The sequence below is a fragment of the Telopea speciosissima genome, chromosome 2 (genome assembly GCF_018873765.1).
Source record: "Telopea speciosissima isolate NSW1024214 ecotype Mountain lineage chromosome 2, Tspe_v1, whole genome shotgun sequence".
Taxonomy (NCBI): Eukaryota; Viridiplantae; Streptophyta; class Magnoliopsida; order Proteales; family Proteaceae; genus Telopea; species Telopea speciosissima.
This window is the reverse complement of record NC_057917.1, coordinates 77,167,883-77,183,914: the sequence shown is the minus strand read 5'-3', so window position 1 is coordinate 77,183,914 and position 16,032 is coordinate 77,167,883. Positions and strand designations below refer to the sequence as shown.

Here is a 16,032-nt window from a genome sequence, read left to right as displayed (position 1 = left end):
TGAGTCCGTGACCCAAAGTTAAAGAACGCCGTACTGGTTCTTCACTCCTTGTGCCACTCCCCATGGGTTGCTGATGTATTCCAATCTCCGGATCCTCACCGGCGGAGACACCAGTCACCGGTCGTTGTATAGAGAGTTTCGTGCACTTCACTTCTGGTCTCGCAAGAACCCTTACAATGCGCTTCGTATCTCTCTTTTCAAAATTTCTCTTTGTACATCAAATCTCTCCGAAGAAGCTCAAGCTCAGAGATCTCTGGTTTCCATCTCTGTTCGATCAGATAAACCCTTCTTCTTTAAATCCAAAATTCTAACAACCTAGATGACTCCCAAGAGCAGATTACTTCCTCTTTTTCTTCTCTCTTTCTTTTCTCTGTTCCTCTACTCCTACTACCACTCTTCTCTCCATCTCTTCGCACCTGAAACCTTGCACTTCAACGGTAACCCAACTAACACCCCTTCTTCTTACTTCAATCACCTCGGAAATCCTAGTTCAGTTCCTCCTAATTTCACTTTTATCATCAAAGTTCTTGCTTTTGATCGCTTTGATTCACTCTCTCGGTGCCTACGGTCACTTGCAAATGCTGATTATGGCCATGACAGGGTCCATCTTCATGTGTTCATAGATCATTTTAAGGAAGTTGATTTGAGAAATGGGTCTGAAGTTTTGAGTAAAAAGCTTGAGGAATCGAGTCGGATTCTGGATTTTGTTGATGGATTTTCCTGGAGGTTTGGCGAGAAGTTTGTACATTATAGGACGGGGAATGTTGGTTTACAGGCCCAGTGGTTGGAGGCTTGGTGGCCCAGTTCAGATGATGAATTCGCTTTTGTTGTGGAAGATGATTTGGAGGTTTCTCCTCTTTATTATGAGTTCCTCAAAACGTTAATTGCTAACTATTATTATAACTCTTCAAATTTCCATCCGTCGATTTATGGTGCTTCATTGCAAAGACCGAGGTTTGTTGCAGGCAAGTTTTATGATTTGATTTGATCTGCAGCTCTGTTTCAATCTATATGTTTCAATTAGTGGTGCTCTTCAGTTATTTGTTGAAATTTTCTTGATTGTATTGGATGCAATATCTACCAATCAACGTAAGTAGACACAGTTTTACTGTATTTAGAAGCCATTTGTGTACCAGAAAAGCTCAGTAGTTAATCAGTCCGTATAATTCTTCGTTTTGTGGGTGTGCTGTATTAATTTTCATCAGAGGAAGAACTTTTGATTTGATTAGTTTGATGGTACATTGCAAGGGATAGACAGTATGTAAGTTTACTTTGAACCTTGTGTTATTTGTAAGGCATTAGCTTGAGAATCATTAGAACAGGAAATGCTTGTCAAAATAAAATCCTTGTATAGACAGACCTTCCAACTAGTTATTGATAGAGTTTTAAACATTTTCTTATATATAATCTATATTTCAAGTTATATGGAGTTATCAACTTTAATTTCCAGATTGATGGAATTCCCTCAGGATTTTCTAGATTAGTAAACTTTTTTGACTGTCTTGGGCAATTTAAATCCTCTCCTTGTGTTCCAGTGTCATGTCCATGTTTCTAGCGGATATCATCCCTTCAGATCGTAATGACAATTAATAGTGTTCATAAAGGAACTGAATTTTCTGTGCCAAATACATGACTTTTGAAGAACCCTTGTGAAGCTTTCATTGTTTAAGCCCATCCGTAGTTCTGCCAAATATTTGGTTATAACCAGGGTGCATGAAAGTTCCATCCTGAATTGTTATGGATGCAGCTAATATGAGAAATGATGTTTTCTCTGGAGTATGAAGATAATTTTGAATCATTTTGCAATTTTTACATGGGGATTAGCTGTTATCTTATGCCTTTCATGCTAAATATGAGAGCATCTGGGAAAATTTCAAATCTCTTTTGCCTCTTTCAGGATGACCAGGGCTCTTGGGGTAAACAACCATTGACATTCAAAACTTTTCTATGCGACTTGGGTGATGCATGCACCTTTCCATGTCTCTGATTCATGTGACTTCATTACCCTTGACCCTAGAAATGGTTATTTACCATCAAATTGCACATTATATGGGAAATCAGTTCAAGAAAATCATGGGGGTATGAGATTTGCAACTGCCCTTATAAATTATTATTGTTGTTGTTGTTGTTGAGCATATCAAAGATACTAAGGTGTGGAAACCAAACCTATATTTATCTGTATAAGCCTATGTGCAAGGTCAGACCCAGGAAGTGGAAGTCTTGGCTCCACCCTTGCTGGTATATGCATACTATCAGAGTTTGGGTGTCATAGTGGCCACCTAGGTCTAGAGACTAAAGGATGAATAGTTGGAACTGACTTTGTTAAGAGTGAAATTTATTGAAGACACCACACTTAAGAAAAGAGCATATGACTAGAAATAGTCGTTCCCCCTGTCTCGCTCATCACTGCTTGCTTGAGATCCTGGTCTGCATCCAGAGAAGGGGCCAATGCTGTAGGTTTTTTTTTTCTTCCTGGTTACCGTACATGGCTAGGAATGCATTTGTGCCTACGACAACTAAAGGTATCCATTTTATGAAATTTTTCTCTCAAGCCTCATTCTCAAGCTCGGAACACGAGAGATATATCACTCTATTTAATTAACTTAAAAGTAATGCAAAGTGGATCAAATTAAAATGTTAAATTAAACTAATTAAACTAATGAAAATTAATGCATCCTAACTCATAAGCATCTAACAAAATTAAGGATTAAATTCGCCTACGATGAGCATCTAACCTATCAAACTAATGCGAAAAGGAATAATAAAACGCAGCCACACTTCATAATCACATAAAAAGAAATAAGGGAATAAAAGTGCATCCACATACCACAACCATATAAAAAAATAAAAGAAATAGAGGGAGAAGAAGAAGAAGATAGAGAGAGATAGAGGAAAGGGAGAATGAGATTAAGGGTTTAGAGAATGAGATACCTTGATGTGCTTGAATACTTGAATAAACTCACCATGGCTTCCTCTTCTAAATCTCCATGTCTTGTCATCAACATAGGAACTTAGACTAGGAAGCTTTAAACTAAAACTATTACAACCATTAAACTAGACTTATGAAATCAAAACTAAGAACTTGAAATCAAAACTAAGAACTTAAGCCAAAAAAAGGAAAAGAAGAGAAAATTTCACTAAGTGAATGAAATAAAAATTACACTAAAAACTGAATTAAAATTGAACTAGAAACTAACTAAAAACTGAACTAAAAACTACTTCTTACAACCCGAGGGGCAAGGGGTATTTATAAGGGGAAGAGAGGAGAAGAGAGAAGAGGGAAGTGTAGGAGAAATATTCCCTAAGAAAAGAGAATATTCTCTTCTCCTTCCTCTTTACAATGCCTTGAATCCTAAGAAAAAGAAAAAATAGAAAGAAGAAGTAGAGAGGATTGTTTACATAGACTTTCTATTTCTAGAAAAGTAAACTTCCAATTCTAACAAGTGCTTCCTTTTCTTTGTAGATATCTTCTCAAGCAATAAAATCAAAGCATCTTTGATTTTTCAACGTTCCATAGATGAGAAAATATAAATCTATCCCAAGTAGAATTTCAGAAGTGCCCTTGAGAAGTTGGAGGAGAGAGAAAATAAGGGTGATGACTAGGATTCCTTCAAGAATAAATAAAATACCCATTCTGTCCTTCAAAAACGTGGAGCATGGGGTGCTTATATAGGTCTCACCATTGTGTTCCTTGCGAAAAATCACACAAAATAGACCCAAATTTCATCCAATCGGAGTTCGGGAGCCCAAGATATCTCAAGTTGAAGTTGGACTGTCGAGCCCTCCAAATGGAATCTTTCGGTACAGGAAATATAACTTCTAGTTATTGCATTAAGGCCCCCAGAATCCGGACTTTTGCTTCACTTTGTCCCCAGCCGACTGTCAATAATTATAAATAAACCCCTGCAGACCATTTTCACGCATCGTTACGAAACGGCCGTAACTTCTTCGCTTCAACTCAGAATTAAGTGCCGTTTGAACCGTACTAGCTGATTCGATGGGCTACGCATCCAAGCCATTAACACCTTTAAACAGCTTAAAAACATTTCCTTAGCATCATCTCCTCCATTTTCACAAGAATTCACCTAAAACTTGAAAAGCACAAGAAAGCACCGAGTAACTCGTCCAATGTGGTAAAATGTATAATTTATGCCCTAAAATTTCACACATAAATGTGCTCATCAATTACTTGTGCAAGTGCCTTGTAAATCATGAGATCCCAGCAATTATTTTGTATTCTGTCTTACTTCATTATGTGCATTTCTTTAAATGATGTTCTGCTTCATCTTTTAGCTGGACGTATTGGACAGATTTGTTCTTTCAGGCATGGCTGAAATTTATGTCCGTAGATTTTGTTTATTATTGGTATATTGAACCTGTTTTTCTCCCCCACCCCCAAAAAAAAAAAGAAAAGTAGAACCTGTTTCACCTTTAGGTCTATCTGGGCCCAAATTAAGCTATTAAAATACAGTTATCTTTTCATTTTTAACCATCACTGTCTACAACAGGTAAACATGGAAACAAATTGCAGTTGGGTAGTGAAACTCGACTTTTTTTGTACCAATTGGTTGGCACCTGGGGTCAACTTCTCTTTCCAAAACCCTGGAAAGAGTTCCGTCTGTGGTATGATGAACACAAGGCCAAGAACATTAAGCCAGTTCTGCAGGGGATGGTAATTTAACTTATCTATCTCCAACTTGTGGCTTATAAAATTATTCTGGACCATATTTTTCCCTGTCACCACTCACTACCATTTCAGGTGGCAAACAATATTTCAGCCGAAATATCTTTTATGTGCATGGGTGAGTGTGTGATGTATTTAGAATAATGGTGTTTATGTGCAAGTAGTTGACATGGATATGTGCACATACTCATATTCCTTGTGTCTGTGATGATCCCCTTTCATTCTGCTTTTCTTTTGATGCAGGTGACAACTGGATGGTATAAAAAGATGGGAGAGAGAATATGGACTCCTTGGTTCATCAAATTCATTCACTCTCGTTCCTACTTCAATATTTATACCAACTTTCTACGTGAGAGAGCTCTCAGTGTCTCCCATAGAGATGCTGGTGTTAACTATGGGAAAACAGCTGGGCCAGATTCTTATTTACTTGATGCAAGGTCCCTTGATCTCAACTTTTTAGAAATGCTGCCCTTGAGTAATCTAAAATGGTATGATTTCTGCTTCAGAGAAGTGATTCCTGAGAGGACTGTAAGGAGCTTTGATGAACTCGATCCTGTTCTTAAGAGTGTGCAGAAAGAGAATACTATTATACTTCTAAGCATATTTGGAGCATCTCAGATCATCACTAGGAACATGCTGTGCCATTTTGAGAGGCTGGATATCCGGAACTATATCTTGCTGGGCCCTGAGTCTGAGTTCTTGTTGGATCTTGCAAGGAGGGGACATCCTGTGGTTAATGTACAACAATTGCTCAATGGTGTTGGTGGCTACAAATCGATGGGCAGTCAGGGATCCTATGCACAACTGATCAGGGAAATCCTGGCTATGGCTTATGTGATTAAGAAGTGCCTAGATTCTCATTATAGTTCTTGGGTCATTGATGGAAACATGGTTCCTGTCAGCGCTGATGCATTTTCTATTGCAAATGAGCCCTCGTATGATTTCTTCTCTGCAAGAGATTCAGGACTAATGTTTCTCAGGAGCTCAGCAACAGCTACAAATATTTGGATTGATGATTTTATTTTCAAAGTTGCACAGACAGCAAAGGCTTCAATGGAAGACAATTCACTGTCTAGAGAACGCAGGCATTTTGTGTATTTTGCATCAGAATCCCTGCAAGTAAATGGTGTCAGGATTAAGAAAATTAATGAATTGATTTTTGGACTAAAGATTTTTAGCAATTACACCAGTCAAACTTCTCTTGGAGATGAGAAAAAGATTATCTTTTGGCCTTATGAGATGGAATTGAATTATCTTCAAAAGGCTCTTCGAAGTTTGGGTATGTGGGTAGTGGATGGTGACTCTTCTTGTGTGGCTGTAGTGTGCCACCTCTCATAAAATCTGATTCTGATGGTTACTTGTATTTTTTTTCTTCTTTCTCTTAACAAAATTAACTTCTCATTAGTATATTCTTTTCACTGAAAGAGAGAAGATAATTTCCTCAACTGTTCCACAAGAAAATAAAGTTTTTACCAACTCGTATTATCCATTTACTCACATCTAGGGAGGAGTATAAAGGTAATTTTACACACACACACACAACAGTACATATTGGGGTTCTTAAACCTTGGTCCATTCATTCCCCCCCCCCCCTAAAAAAAAACCTTAGTTTATTGTGTATTTTATGTCTTTTAAGCCTTTATTGGCCCATGAGAATGTAAATTTATGAACAAGTATTGTAGAGATTCAATATTTAAAATGGTTTTTGCAACAAAAAAAAAATTAAATGGTTTGATTTTTCAAAAATAAAAACCACTGGATCGTAAGCCCCGTTCAGTTAATCCGTTGGATCGAGTGAATAACTGTAACACAGTCGGCCAAATACCTGGCGGGAAATCTCGGGCTCCACACGTGTCTCAGCCCAGAACAGATTTCATCCACCCAAAGCACTCTCGTTTTCGAGTCCACATCTCTGTGATTAAATGGGCCCGGGGACTTTCCTGGGCCGCGATTAAATCAGGTCCCAATCACTCCGTCCAGTGGGACAGGTAAATTTAGCACTTAGACACTTTAATAAATATCTTTGTTAACTCCAAGCCATAGCCGATGTGGGCCTTAAAACGTACCCCTCAAATCAGAATCTTATGTATATACACAAACTGTTCAAGGATATGCCGGAAGCCGTTCCTAGGTGAGCATTTGAAAGTCTTGAAACAGTTTTTTTTTTCTATCTTAATCCCCTCATGAATATTTTCTGGTCTATAGTTCAAGATTTTCCTTTCCATTAGATACTTTATAGTTCAAGATTTTCCTTTCCATTAGATACTTTATAGTTCAAGATTTTCCTTTCCATTAGATACTTTATAGTTCAAGATTTTCACATTTCAATGTTTTTTTATGAACCTTTCTGCCCTGTAGAATGAAAATCTTTACTATTGGAAGAAGAATTTTATTAGTAATAATGAAAACTAGAGAAAGAAATGTAAAACCAGCCTGAATTGCTGTAGAACAGTAAACTTTATTACATATATACAAGGGGAAGTACATTTGGGGGGAACTCATGACTGCTGAGAAGTTGATATTATTTGGGTTAGGCTGTTGCCTTTAAGCTTGGATAGGCTGTATTCTCATACTTTCCATCCCACCTGTTCAAGACTAAAGAAATTAACAGATGAAGCAAAAAAGAGAGGGAAGGAAAAATAAATGGAACCTCTTACCAAGACTGACCTGCATTCTTCCTTGGCTGGAATCTGGAGCTCCAGTTCTTCTTTAAATGGCTGGAAGAGTAGGTCCACTCTTTCTCCACTAACTTTATCAAGAGTTGCTGGGTCCCACTACAATATTTTTTAAAATTAGATAGATGGGAGGGAGAAAGAGAGAGTCAGTGAGTGAGGGTGAGTACCTTTGGGGAATTGTCTTTGTCAATGGTTAGAGCTCTGATACCCTTTTCAAAACAAAAACAAGAAGAATTCAGTAGTCTTTGCAGAGTAATATGTGTTGCAAATCAATTCTAAATTTGCTCTACTCTTTTTTTTTTCTGATATGTTCAATACTTATATTTACTACCTCATAGACATCACCAAATATTTTGCCTCTCAGTATGTTGACTGTGACTCTGAATTCTCTCTTCAAACATTCAGTCAAAGTTTGTTTCCTTCCCTCTCGAATCTGTGGAAATGAAGAAATGGAACTGTAAGATATGGATGCTGGAACTTGCAAGAAAAGTACACAATTTTTTGGGTCAAGAAAAAATGAACTGTCCAAGGTTCAAAACTGAAACTGAAAAAAAATAGCAGTTAAAGAGGACAATTGGTGCAAGCAAGCATACCGATCTCAATGTTATCTTCAATCCTGTAGGAGAAGATCTTTTCAAACCCTTGAGCACTGGACCTATCCATTCATTTCCCTTTATGTTTCCTTCAGTTTCCTGAACAGCAAAAGATAGATCTCAGTCTATAAAACCCTTAAGGTTCGATCTGGGTAATAGTACAAAACTCCAACAGCCTCAAAACCCATCCTGTTATTGATCAGTTGATCAGTTCAACGGTAATTGATCGGTTGGTTGACAGAAGTCTGGGGAGGTTGGGGAGGTTGATACCCTCAAAACCCATCCTTTTATATTGACAACTAACCATAGACCCAACCCCCAAAAGAATAATTCATATACAAATCCCATGAACGATGCAATATGGGCTAATGTCAACAAGACATTCATATGGCTAATCCAAGTATCTCATCAGATGGATGGTCTGTATGTCATGTACTTTTGGGGATAGACACAGATGATATTCTGTTTTGGCCATTTAAGGAGGTACATTTCTTTGTTCTTGAATAGGGGTCATAAAGGGTGGGATCATAAAGGGTTTCATTGCAGGTTGTAGCTAAACTGAAATCAAACTGACTGATGAATTGGCAGGTATGGGTTAGCTCAATAAGAAAAACAAACAGAAGAAGAGTGAGGATATACACTACAAAGAATCAAGGCCTTAAATAAAGGTCATGTTTAAGTGTAGCCTGAACCTGGTCATTGGTCTACTAAATGAAACCTGAACCTAATTTTAGCTCAAGTTGGCCTCTCCAAAACCACTCAATTACCACTTAAAGGAGGGAGGAAGTAAGTAGGAGAGACAGATTCCTTTTGATACATCTGCCAGTAAGTGATAACGGAAACTCACAAATGATCTTATAATTTCCTCAACAGAATCCTGGCAGAAGCATTTGTCAATTATTGATTGCCTGGAGAAAAAACCACAAAACAGTGTAATTCCAATGGAACTGATCCTCCCCTCCAAAGGCAGAAAAGACATGCTTCATCAGTTTAGTATTAATACTTGTGTAAGAAACTATCTTCGTCAGGTTGAACATCAACAGAAAATTCCTCAATGACTGATTTAACAGCATTATTGTCACCGGAGTTCAAACTAATCAAATGCTTCTCAAGCTCAAGCAATTTCTGAAACACAAAAAATGCCATAATATGTTAGTAATTTGAATGTCCATGCATGCAAGCAGTATAAATGATACCAACACAAAAGATAGATGACAATGTCTCAAATGCACATATTTTATATTGCATACATCAATTCCAATGTGAGCTTCATCCAACTAAGGGTGAGATACTCCATCATGCTACATGATATCAGAACATTGTTGGGTGTTTGCCCTTCTCTATTGAGGGCCTTGATCTGTTCGTTTGGTTTCTCTTTTATGTATTCCTTGGGATCATCCACAAACTCTACACTGTTTTTTCCCCTTCATCTGTTTCCATGTACTCTGGGGCTTGTCCATATACTGATGTGTATTGGGTCAGAGATGTACCGGTGGCTTCTCTACAGCAAGTTTTTGTGCTTTCCTATGTAAATTTTTGTCTACTAGAAAAGCGGGAAGCAGTTAATTCTTTAACCCTCCAGCTCAATGCCAAACATCTTACAGACTCATATATTGGCATATTACCATGTTGTTATAGTTTTCTGGAAATCTAGGCATTGAGTGAGTCTGCAACGGCTCCATTATACTGTGATGATGAGAATTCATTTAGATTGCACATACTGCTGCCTTCACAAGCAATCAGAGCATATCAAGACCAGCATTCAATTTTGGGTCATCAACTTCAGCAGCAGATTGTCCTTCCATTTTCCTTATCTAAGGGTTTTCAGCTTTTGACTTCTTAACAAGGGCTTACAGAACTGTCAATTTTGATTCCAACTGTCCAAAATCTAGAAAGATTGGCAGTTTCATAGTGGTGTTACAGATGTTAAATACAGGTTTCTACAAATTGAATTTGTGATTGTGGTGTCCAATTACTTATTGCCTGTCTGGGTTCTGCTTTTCTTATTCTGGAAAAGAAGTGCTCATTCTGTTATAAGTTAGAGAAAAGCATACATGCACAATACAATATGAGTCTCTTGAACATAATTGGGCAGGTTACAATTTCCGCAAAACCAGTTTGCTAATTACCTCAAAAGGATATAAATTGAGTTCATGTTATAGCTGAAGACTTGGAGATGATTGATATTTATAGAGTATGATTATACTCTTTAATATGTCTTCCCTAAATCTTCTCTTTCCAAAATGGAGAAAATAATTAAATACTTGAAAAGATGGTTGTATAACCATCAATGAGAGTATGTTTTAACATATGAAAAATCACCAGTTCCATTGTTACAAGATCAAGATTGAAGAGAAAGAAACTAGAAACAGACAAAGGCTTAATCTCACCTCAGAAGGAACAAAGTGGGTTGCCAGACCAGTTGCAATCAATTCCTTCCCATTTAGTCTAGCACCTGTTAAGGCCAAGTATTCCCCTGTGAAATTGCATTTGACATATTAGCTGCAGGGAGAGAATCATGAAAAAGCCTCCTGTTCCCAAATTGAGTGTTTCTGGTTATTCCTCCCTTAAGAGTGGGCATAAAAGTATCACTTTCACCTATCAAAATGTAACTGAGTTATGTCAATTTGCTTATGAATTACAAGCTTACCCAAATACCCAGGGAGACGTGGAAGAATGTATGTGAAGCTGCAGTCTGTGTAAAAACCAATACTAGCTTCAGGCATTGCAAAAACCTATAAAGAAAAGGAACTCTCACAAATCTATAGTATACAAAATACTCGTCCAAGTAACAGAAACACATTTGAAATGTATGCATTGATGTGTCCTTGAACCAAAATTAATATATCTAGCAATATCTCAAACAGTGTCAAATACATACAGTCTTATCTGTGACAACTGAGAATTTCATTGGAACCATAAGAGTTGCACCTCCACCCATGCATATTCCATTAACAAGAGCCACCTATCAACAAATTTATTGGTAGAATTCAAAATTTCTACCACACATAATTTAGAAAACAGAAGAAACATCATTTCTGTTCACAAGGCCAGGCCTCGTACCTGGGTTTTCTTATAGATGAACTGGTGATAACACAGCCAATACATTCTATATGCAACCTCTAGGCAGGAATCCTCTGGCAAAAGGCAATTCATGAGTTACTCATACTAATCAAATTGACATGACAAAGATTAATCTAGAACAAATTTCAGAATAGCAGTAGATTCTGAGGAAAGAGCATCCATCAGTTTGAAAGTGAAGAAAGTAAACTTTCTTAGTGATCTACATACCTATCTTCCTCCCATCATAGAACATTTTTAAATCCCCACCGGCAGAAAAAGCCCGTCCAGCTCCCTAATCAAGATTCATGAGCAATATGAGAAAATGTAAGACAAAAGTAAGTAAACCATGGACTAACAGAGCATGGAAAGCAAACCCAGCAACTGAATTGTGATGGAAAGTAATAATACTAACCTTGATTAGGATAAGCTCTGTTTGATCATCCTTCTCCCAATTCTCTAGATACTTAGTTAGCAGAGAAAGCTAACCACAATGAAGGAAATTGATTACTACTAAAAGATCATTACACATAATAGTTGACAGAGGAAATGAAAGAATTGGTGAATTAATTTGACATACCATGTTCCACGAAATGACATTAAGTTGACGAGGTCGATTCAAGGTGAGCAATTTCACATGGTTTACTTCTTCAACAAGAACCACCTAAAGGGTAGTTAACTAAGCCATTCAGTAACCTAACAAGCTTTTTTCACTGCAGAAATCTATTAATTATAAAAAGGAAACCACATAGAAAGCACCTGTTCTCCTGTGTTTACTGAACCTTGTGCCATTGAAACAGGTAGACTATTCTAAACCAAAGAATCAAACCTGCATAAGAAACTGATTTAAAACAATGATCCCCAATGCAGGAGAAAACCCAAGCTGGAGCATGTGCCAGTGAAGGAACTATATCATTTAGCAGAAAGAAAAACTGCAATCTGGGTATCTCTAAGTCACTTCCTTTCTCCACATTACCAAATTTATTAAGCCAAGAAAAACAAAAGCCGTAGAAGAAAACCCAACAGACATTTTTTCAAACAATTAAAAAGCAAACATATCTACATTGGTGAGAGCAGAGAAACTCACAAGAGCAGAGCTGAGATAGTTGCCTCAGAAGAAAACAGGAACACTACGAGAGAATGGTTTATAAAGAGAAACTGGCAAGCCAGTAGTGTTGAAGGTCAGTTAGTTGACTTCACCAAGTAATGACTACACTTCAGACCTAACCCACCTGTCCACTTCCCATACCAACCCATTTTAAGCCTTTTTTGCCTTATTTAGTAATATATGTATTGAAGCATGCAAAATGGCAAAATCATAAATCTTACGTTCAAACCTGAGTACTATGGAGCACGTCTAATCTGGTGTAAATCAGCTAAGGACCCCTCGCAAGGCTTAAATACTCTTCTTGGGTGATTGGTAGAGAAATATGTACCTTTTTGGTCCATAAAACTTTGATACTTTATTTTCAAACATTTTTCTGGTAGTCTATCTACTCAAAAAGATTATAAAGGACATTTTTATATGGAAAAGGTTATCTGGTCCACCCGTCAAACCAAAGATACTTAACAAATGGCATGTCGGATTTGGTCTAAATTTTGTGGGCGAGCCTAGACTTGTGGGCGAGCCTAGACGCAATGGTTAAGTTGCATTGTTCAAAATATGAAAACAGATCTTCTGCAAAGTGGGGATAAAAACATTTAGGCTACTCCGCATTTCCTACAAATCGGAAGTCTTGTGCAAATGGGATGATTTTTTAATGCTCCCAAGTCTATTGCTCTTAGTTCAAGTTTAAGATCAAATGAAGTTTATCAGTGATAAAATAGAGCTTTGAAAATCCAAGTCTATGCCACGATACATATTATGGAATGCAGGAAAGGCTTCTAAAAGTGATTGTATAGAAGAAAAATTTGAATCTAGAATTCATCAAATGACCTATTTAGATCATCCATTATCTATCCAATGAGTGGATATAGCCAATATCATTTTGCACTTGGCAAAATTTTGTGGGCTATGATGTGGCATATTTCCTTATTTTTCTTCTATACAATCACTTTTAGAAGCCTTTCCTGCATTCCTAAAATTTGTCACGTGGCATGTTTGTTGGATCTCAAGATTTGTGCATATCATCCACATCACCTTTTAACTTACTTGGGAGTTTGAGCGAAAAGGTGATACACTTGGGGAGCATTAAAAAACATCCCATTTGCACAAGACTCAAGATTGTTGTAGGGTCAAGGAGGCGCAAATGTCCATCACATGTATCCCCTACTTTTTACAAAGAGCAATCTTCATATTTTGAACAATGCAACTCTAACCATTGCAAGGCCTCTAGGCTCGCCACAAGTCTAGGCTCGCCCACAAAATTTAGACCAAATCCGACATGCCATTTGTTAAGTATCTTTGGTTTGACGGGGGACCAGATAACCTTTCCATATAAAAATGTCCTTTATAATCTTTTGATGATAGATATCTACATCAAAAATGTTTGAAAATAAAGTATCAAAGTTTTAATATCCAAAAGCCATATGTTGACAAGGTCACAAAATTTGACATGTTAACTACCCGATGAATTTTTTCCCTTTTAAGTAGGAACGACCCAATGATTTATCATTAAAATGTCAATGTGGTCCCATAAATGGATTGTTCAAGAATTCCCCCCAATCAGAGGTATATAAGATATGGGCGATTGTTCCCTAGCTGGTAGCGCAAGCTGCGCCCAAACATATGGGGCAGTCATTTCGCCCACCCCCAATGTGTCTGGGTGCATCCTGCGCCCTCAGCACAAAGAACATTTGGTCATAAGATTTTTTTCTCACATAAAAGGCATAAAATAAGGGAAAAAGAGTCTGTCTGAGAGCATGGCTCCTGCGCTAGACCACAAAATGATAGCTGCCCTCCCTCCCTTGAAAGGTGGAAATCCCATCCAGTTGATACTTTTTTTTGCACTCTCATTGGCTCCGTATGCTGCCGGTCAGAACCTCTCCCAAAAAATTTAATGACGATGCACACCCAAATAGTTTTGAGGACCCATACCCATAGCAGAGAATGGATCATCTGCACATACCAACAGAGGAACGAACATCTCAGAGCCAATCATATTTTAATTTTGTTTCCATAAAAACCCCTCCTCCCTTTGCAATTGGCAAAATTAGGACAGCTGGTTGGCTCTCACATGTAGTTCACCTGTTGGTACGTGCAGCAGAAGCGAACTCCCCATAGCATGGGAGTTAAGATCCCTCCAGTGCGTGCATCAGCAACTCGCAAAGAAACTCATGCAGACTACACGTGAGAACTAGTACTCAAATTGATTGGATCAGCATCTAAACTTTGACCCAAAAAAAAAGGGAAATTTTCATGGACACCCCCTCTAAGTATTCAATATGTCACGGACTTGCCAAACTTGGTCAAAATGGCAACCTTCCCCCGGACGTTAAGCATAGGTAGCACCCAAGTTAAAATGTTCATTTTACCCCTTTAGTAATTTAATAAAAAACTCTTATAATTCCATCATCTTCTCTATTAACATTTTTTTTAATCAAATAAGTGGGACCCATCTTCTTCTTCTTCTTCTTCTCGTTTTCAACTAAGACTCATCCGTCACCACCACCACCGCCTGTACAACCACCAGCCCCCTTTGCGAACCCCAACGTCCACAATAATCTATCGCTGCAATCGCCGCCCAGACCTACACCCCTTGCGACCCCACCCCATGCATGCCCTCAGTTTTGCAACCCTCGCTCGCTATACCCTCTGTTCCACAAACGTATCCCAGAGGATGAGTAGTGATTCAAATCTCATAAACACTATATTTCCTCAAATGGAAACGAATCATAGCAATAAAAGAAACCCCTTTGTTAACATTACTATCATTCTCTTTTTCCCCACCATGCTCCCCTGTCTCACCATGCCGAAAGCCCCCAATTCCTTCTCCGGTAATGTGGATGGGTGCTAAAAATTTTGTATTCTGGAATGAATCTGGAGACAGATAATACATACATAAAGAAAGGGCGTTGGTTTTGAGAGGGTTTTTGGTTTACTTTCAAATCAGAGGGAGTTTTGTTGGGGATTTATAGGAAATTTTGTTTTATGTTTGAGAAAAAACAAGGGAAGGCAGAAACCTAGGGGCGGCTTCCATTTTCAGGCTGTTGGTTTTTTGGTGATAGAAATAGAACAGATTTAGAGAGATGAGGACAAAATAATCTTGTCCACCGAGGTTTCATTTTTATCAATCTCTCCCTCTTTCTCTTACGCCCTTTACGTTGCTTCTTATTTCTTGCCCTTTTCCTAATTTCTTTTAATCTTAAAGCTTCATTCTTAGTCCTATTTATGGGCGGTACTCGCAAACCTAATCAAAGAGTTTGAATTCCTTGGTGCATCTGAGATTTGGAGAGAAGGAAGTCCCTTTGAAGGCAACTTAAAACCTTAGAGTCTCCCCTCTCGAATCCTGACTCCCGAATCCTCTTCTATCGTGAGTTCCATACCCAAGTTCAAATCAGGTCTGGTGACTTCCGCCAGATACAATTTCAGCTCTTTTATTTTTTTTTGGTTTCAGGGATTCCTTGCTTCTCTACTTCAGTTGATTCGCTCACAGTCCTCAATCTTGCAAATAACTCCATTGTCAGAGGGATTGCCACCTGCATTTCATCTTTGTGAGATTTAAAGATGCTCAATCTCTCCTTCAATAGCCTGAAATATGACATTTCACTCTGGGTTTTACCCTTAAGGGTTTTATAGGAAGTTCACCCAGTGGTAAGGGTAATTTTGTCATTAAAAAAGAACTAACAGCAACTTAACTGCAGAGACCTAATGGAATGGACTAAGTTGAAATCAAAACATAAAGTAAGGGTAGTTTGTGATATTTTTTTCAAAGTTTGGCATGTCCGTGATATATTGGATACTTACAGGGGGTGTCCGTAAAATTTGCCCCCAAAAAAAAAATACAGCTAAACGAAACCATATGCCTCCCCAAGTGGCCAAGTGGCCAAGTGATAGTTTAACTGGTCGACCCGAACAATG

The 16,032-nt window shown here is 38.0% G+C and overlaps 2 protein-coding genes across 2 annotated transcripts; one reads left to right on the top strand and one right to left on the bottom strand.

The window, feature by feature from the left end:
• The first annotated feature begins 214 nt into the window (after positions 1-214).
• LOC122649666 lies at positions 215-6,062 on the top strand. Its single transcript, XM_043842900.1, has 3 exons — positions 215-965; positions 4,509-4,672; positions 4,928-6,062. The coding sequence occupies exons 1-3, from the start codon at positions 320-322 to the stop codon at positions 6,020-6,022; spliced, it is 1,905 nt and encodes a 634-aa protein (XP_043698835.1). The 5' UTR covers positions 215-319; the 3' UTR covers positions 6,023-6,062.
• A 984-nt stretch (positions 6,063-7,046) lies between these two features.
• Positions 7,047-12,117, bottom strand: LOC122650201 (3-hydroxyisobutyryl-CoA hydrolase-like protein 5). Its single transcript, XM_043843537.1, has 16 exons — positions 12,100-12,117; positions 11,772-11,841; positions 11,593-11,676; positions 11,428-11,496; positions 11,244-11,307; positions 11,016-11,089; positions 10,834-10,917; positions 10,603-10,687; positions 10,343-10,428; positions 8,956-9,077; positions 8,800-8,860; positions 7,953-8,051; positions 7,691-7,792; positions 7,527-7,568; positions 7,352-7,458; positions 7,047-7,269 (listed from the first exon to the last, which is right to left on the bottom strand). Exons 2-16 carry the CDS (start codon positions 11,802-11,804, stop codon positions 7,215-7,217), a joined length of 1,167 nt encoding a protein of 388 aa, XP_043699472.1. The 5' UTR covers positions 11,805-11,841; positions 12,100-12,117; the 3' UTR covers positions 7,047-7,214.
• Positions 12,118-16,032: the final 3,915 nt, after the last annotated feature.

Excerpts from the sequence above, each read along its gene's own strand:
- LOC122649666 (XM_043842900.1), top strand. The coding sequence starts at position 320 with ATGACTCCCAAGAGCAGATTACTTCCTCTTTTTCTTCTCTCTTTCTTT. Across the intron at positions 966-4,508 it reads AAGACCGAGGTTTGTTGCAG|GTAAACATGGAAACAAATTG; the intron begins GCAAGTTTTATG and ends TGTCTACAACAG. Across the intron at positions 4,673-4,927 it reads AGCCAGTTCTGCAGGGGATG|GTGACAACTGGATGGTATAA; the intron begins GTAATTTAACTT and ends CTTTTGATGCAG.
- LOC122650201 (XM_043843537.1), bottom strand. The coding sequence starts at position 11,804 with ATGGCACAAGGTTCAGTAAACACAGGAGAACAG. Across the intron at positions 11,497-11,592 it reads ATGTCATTTCGTGGAACATG|CTTTCTCTGCTAACTAAGTA; the intron begins GTATGTCAAATT and ends CATTGTGGTTAG. Across the intron at positions 9,078-10,342 it reads CCCACTTTGTTCCTTCTGAG|AAATTGCTTGAGCTTGAGAA; the intron begins GTGAGATTAAGC and ends TTTGTGTTTCAG.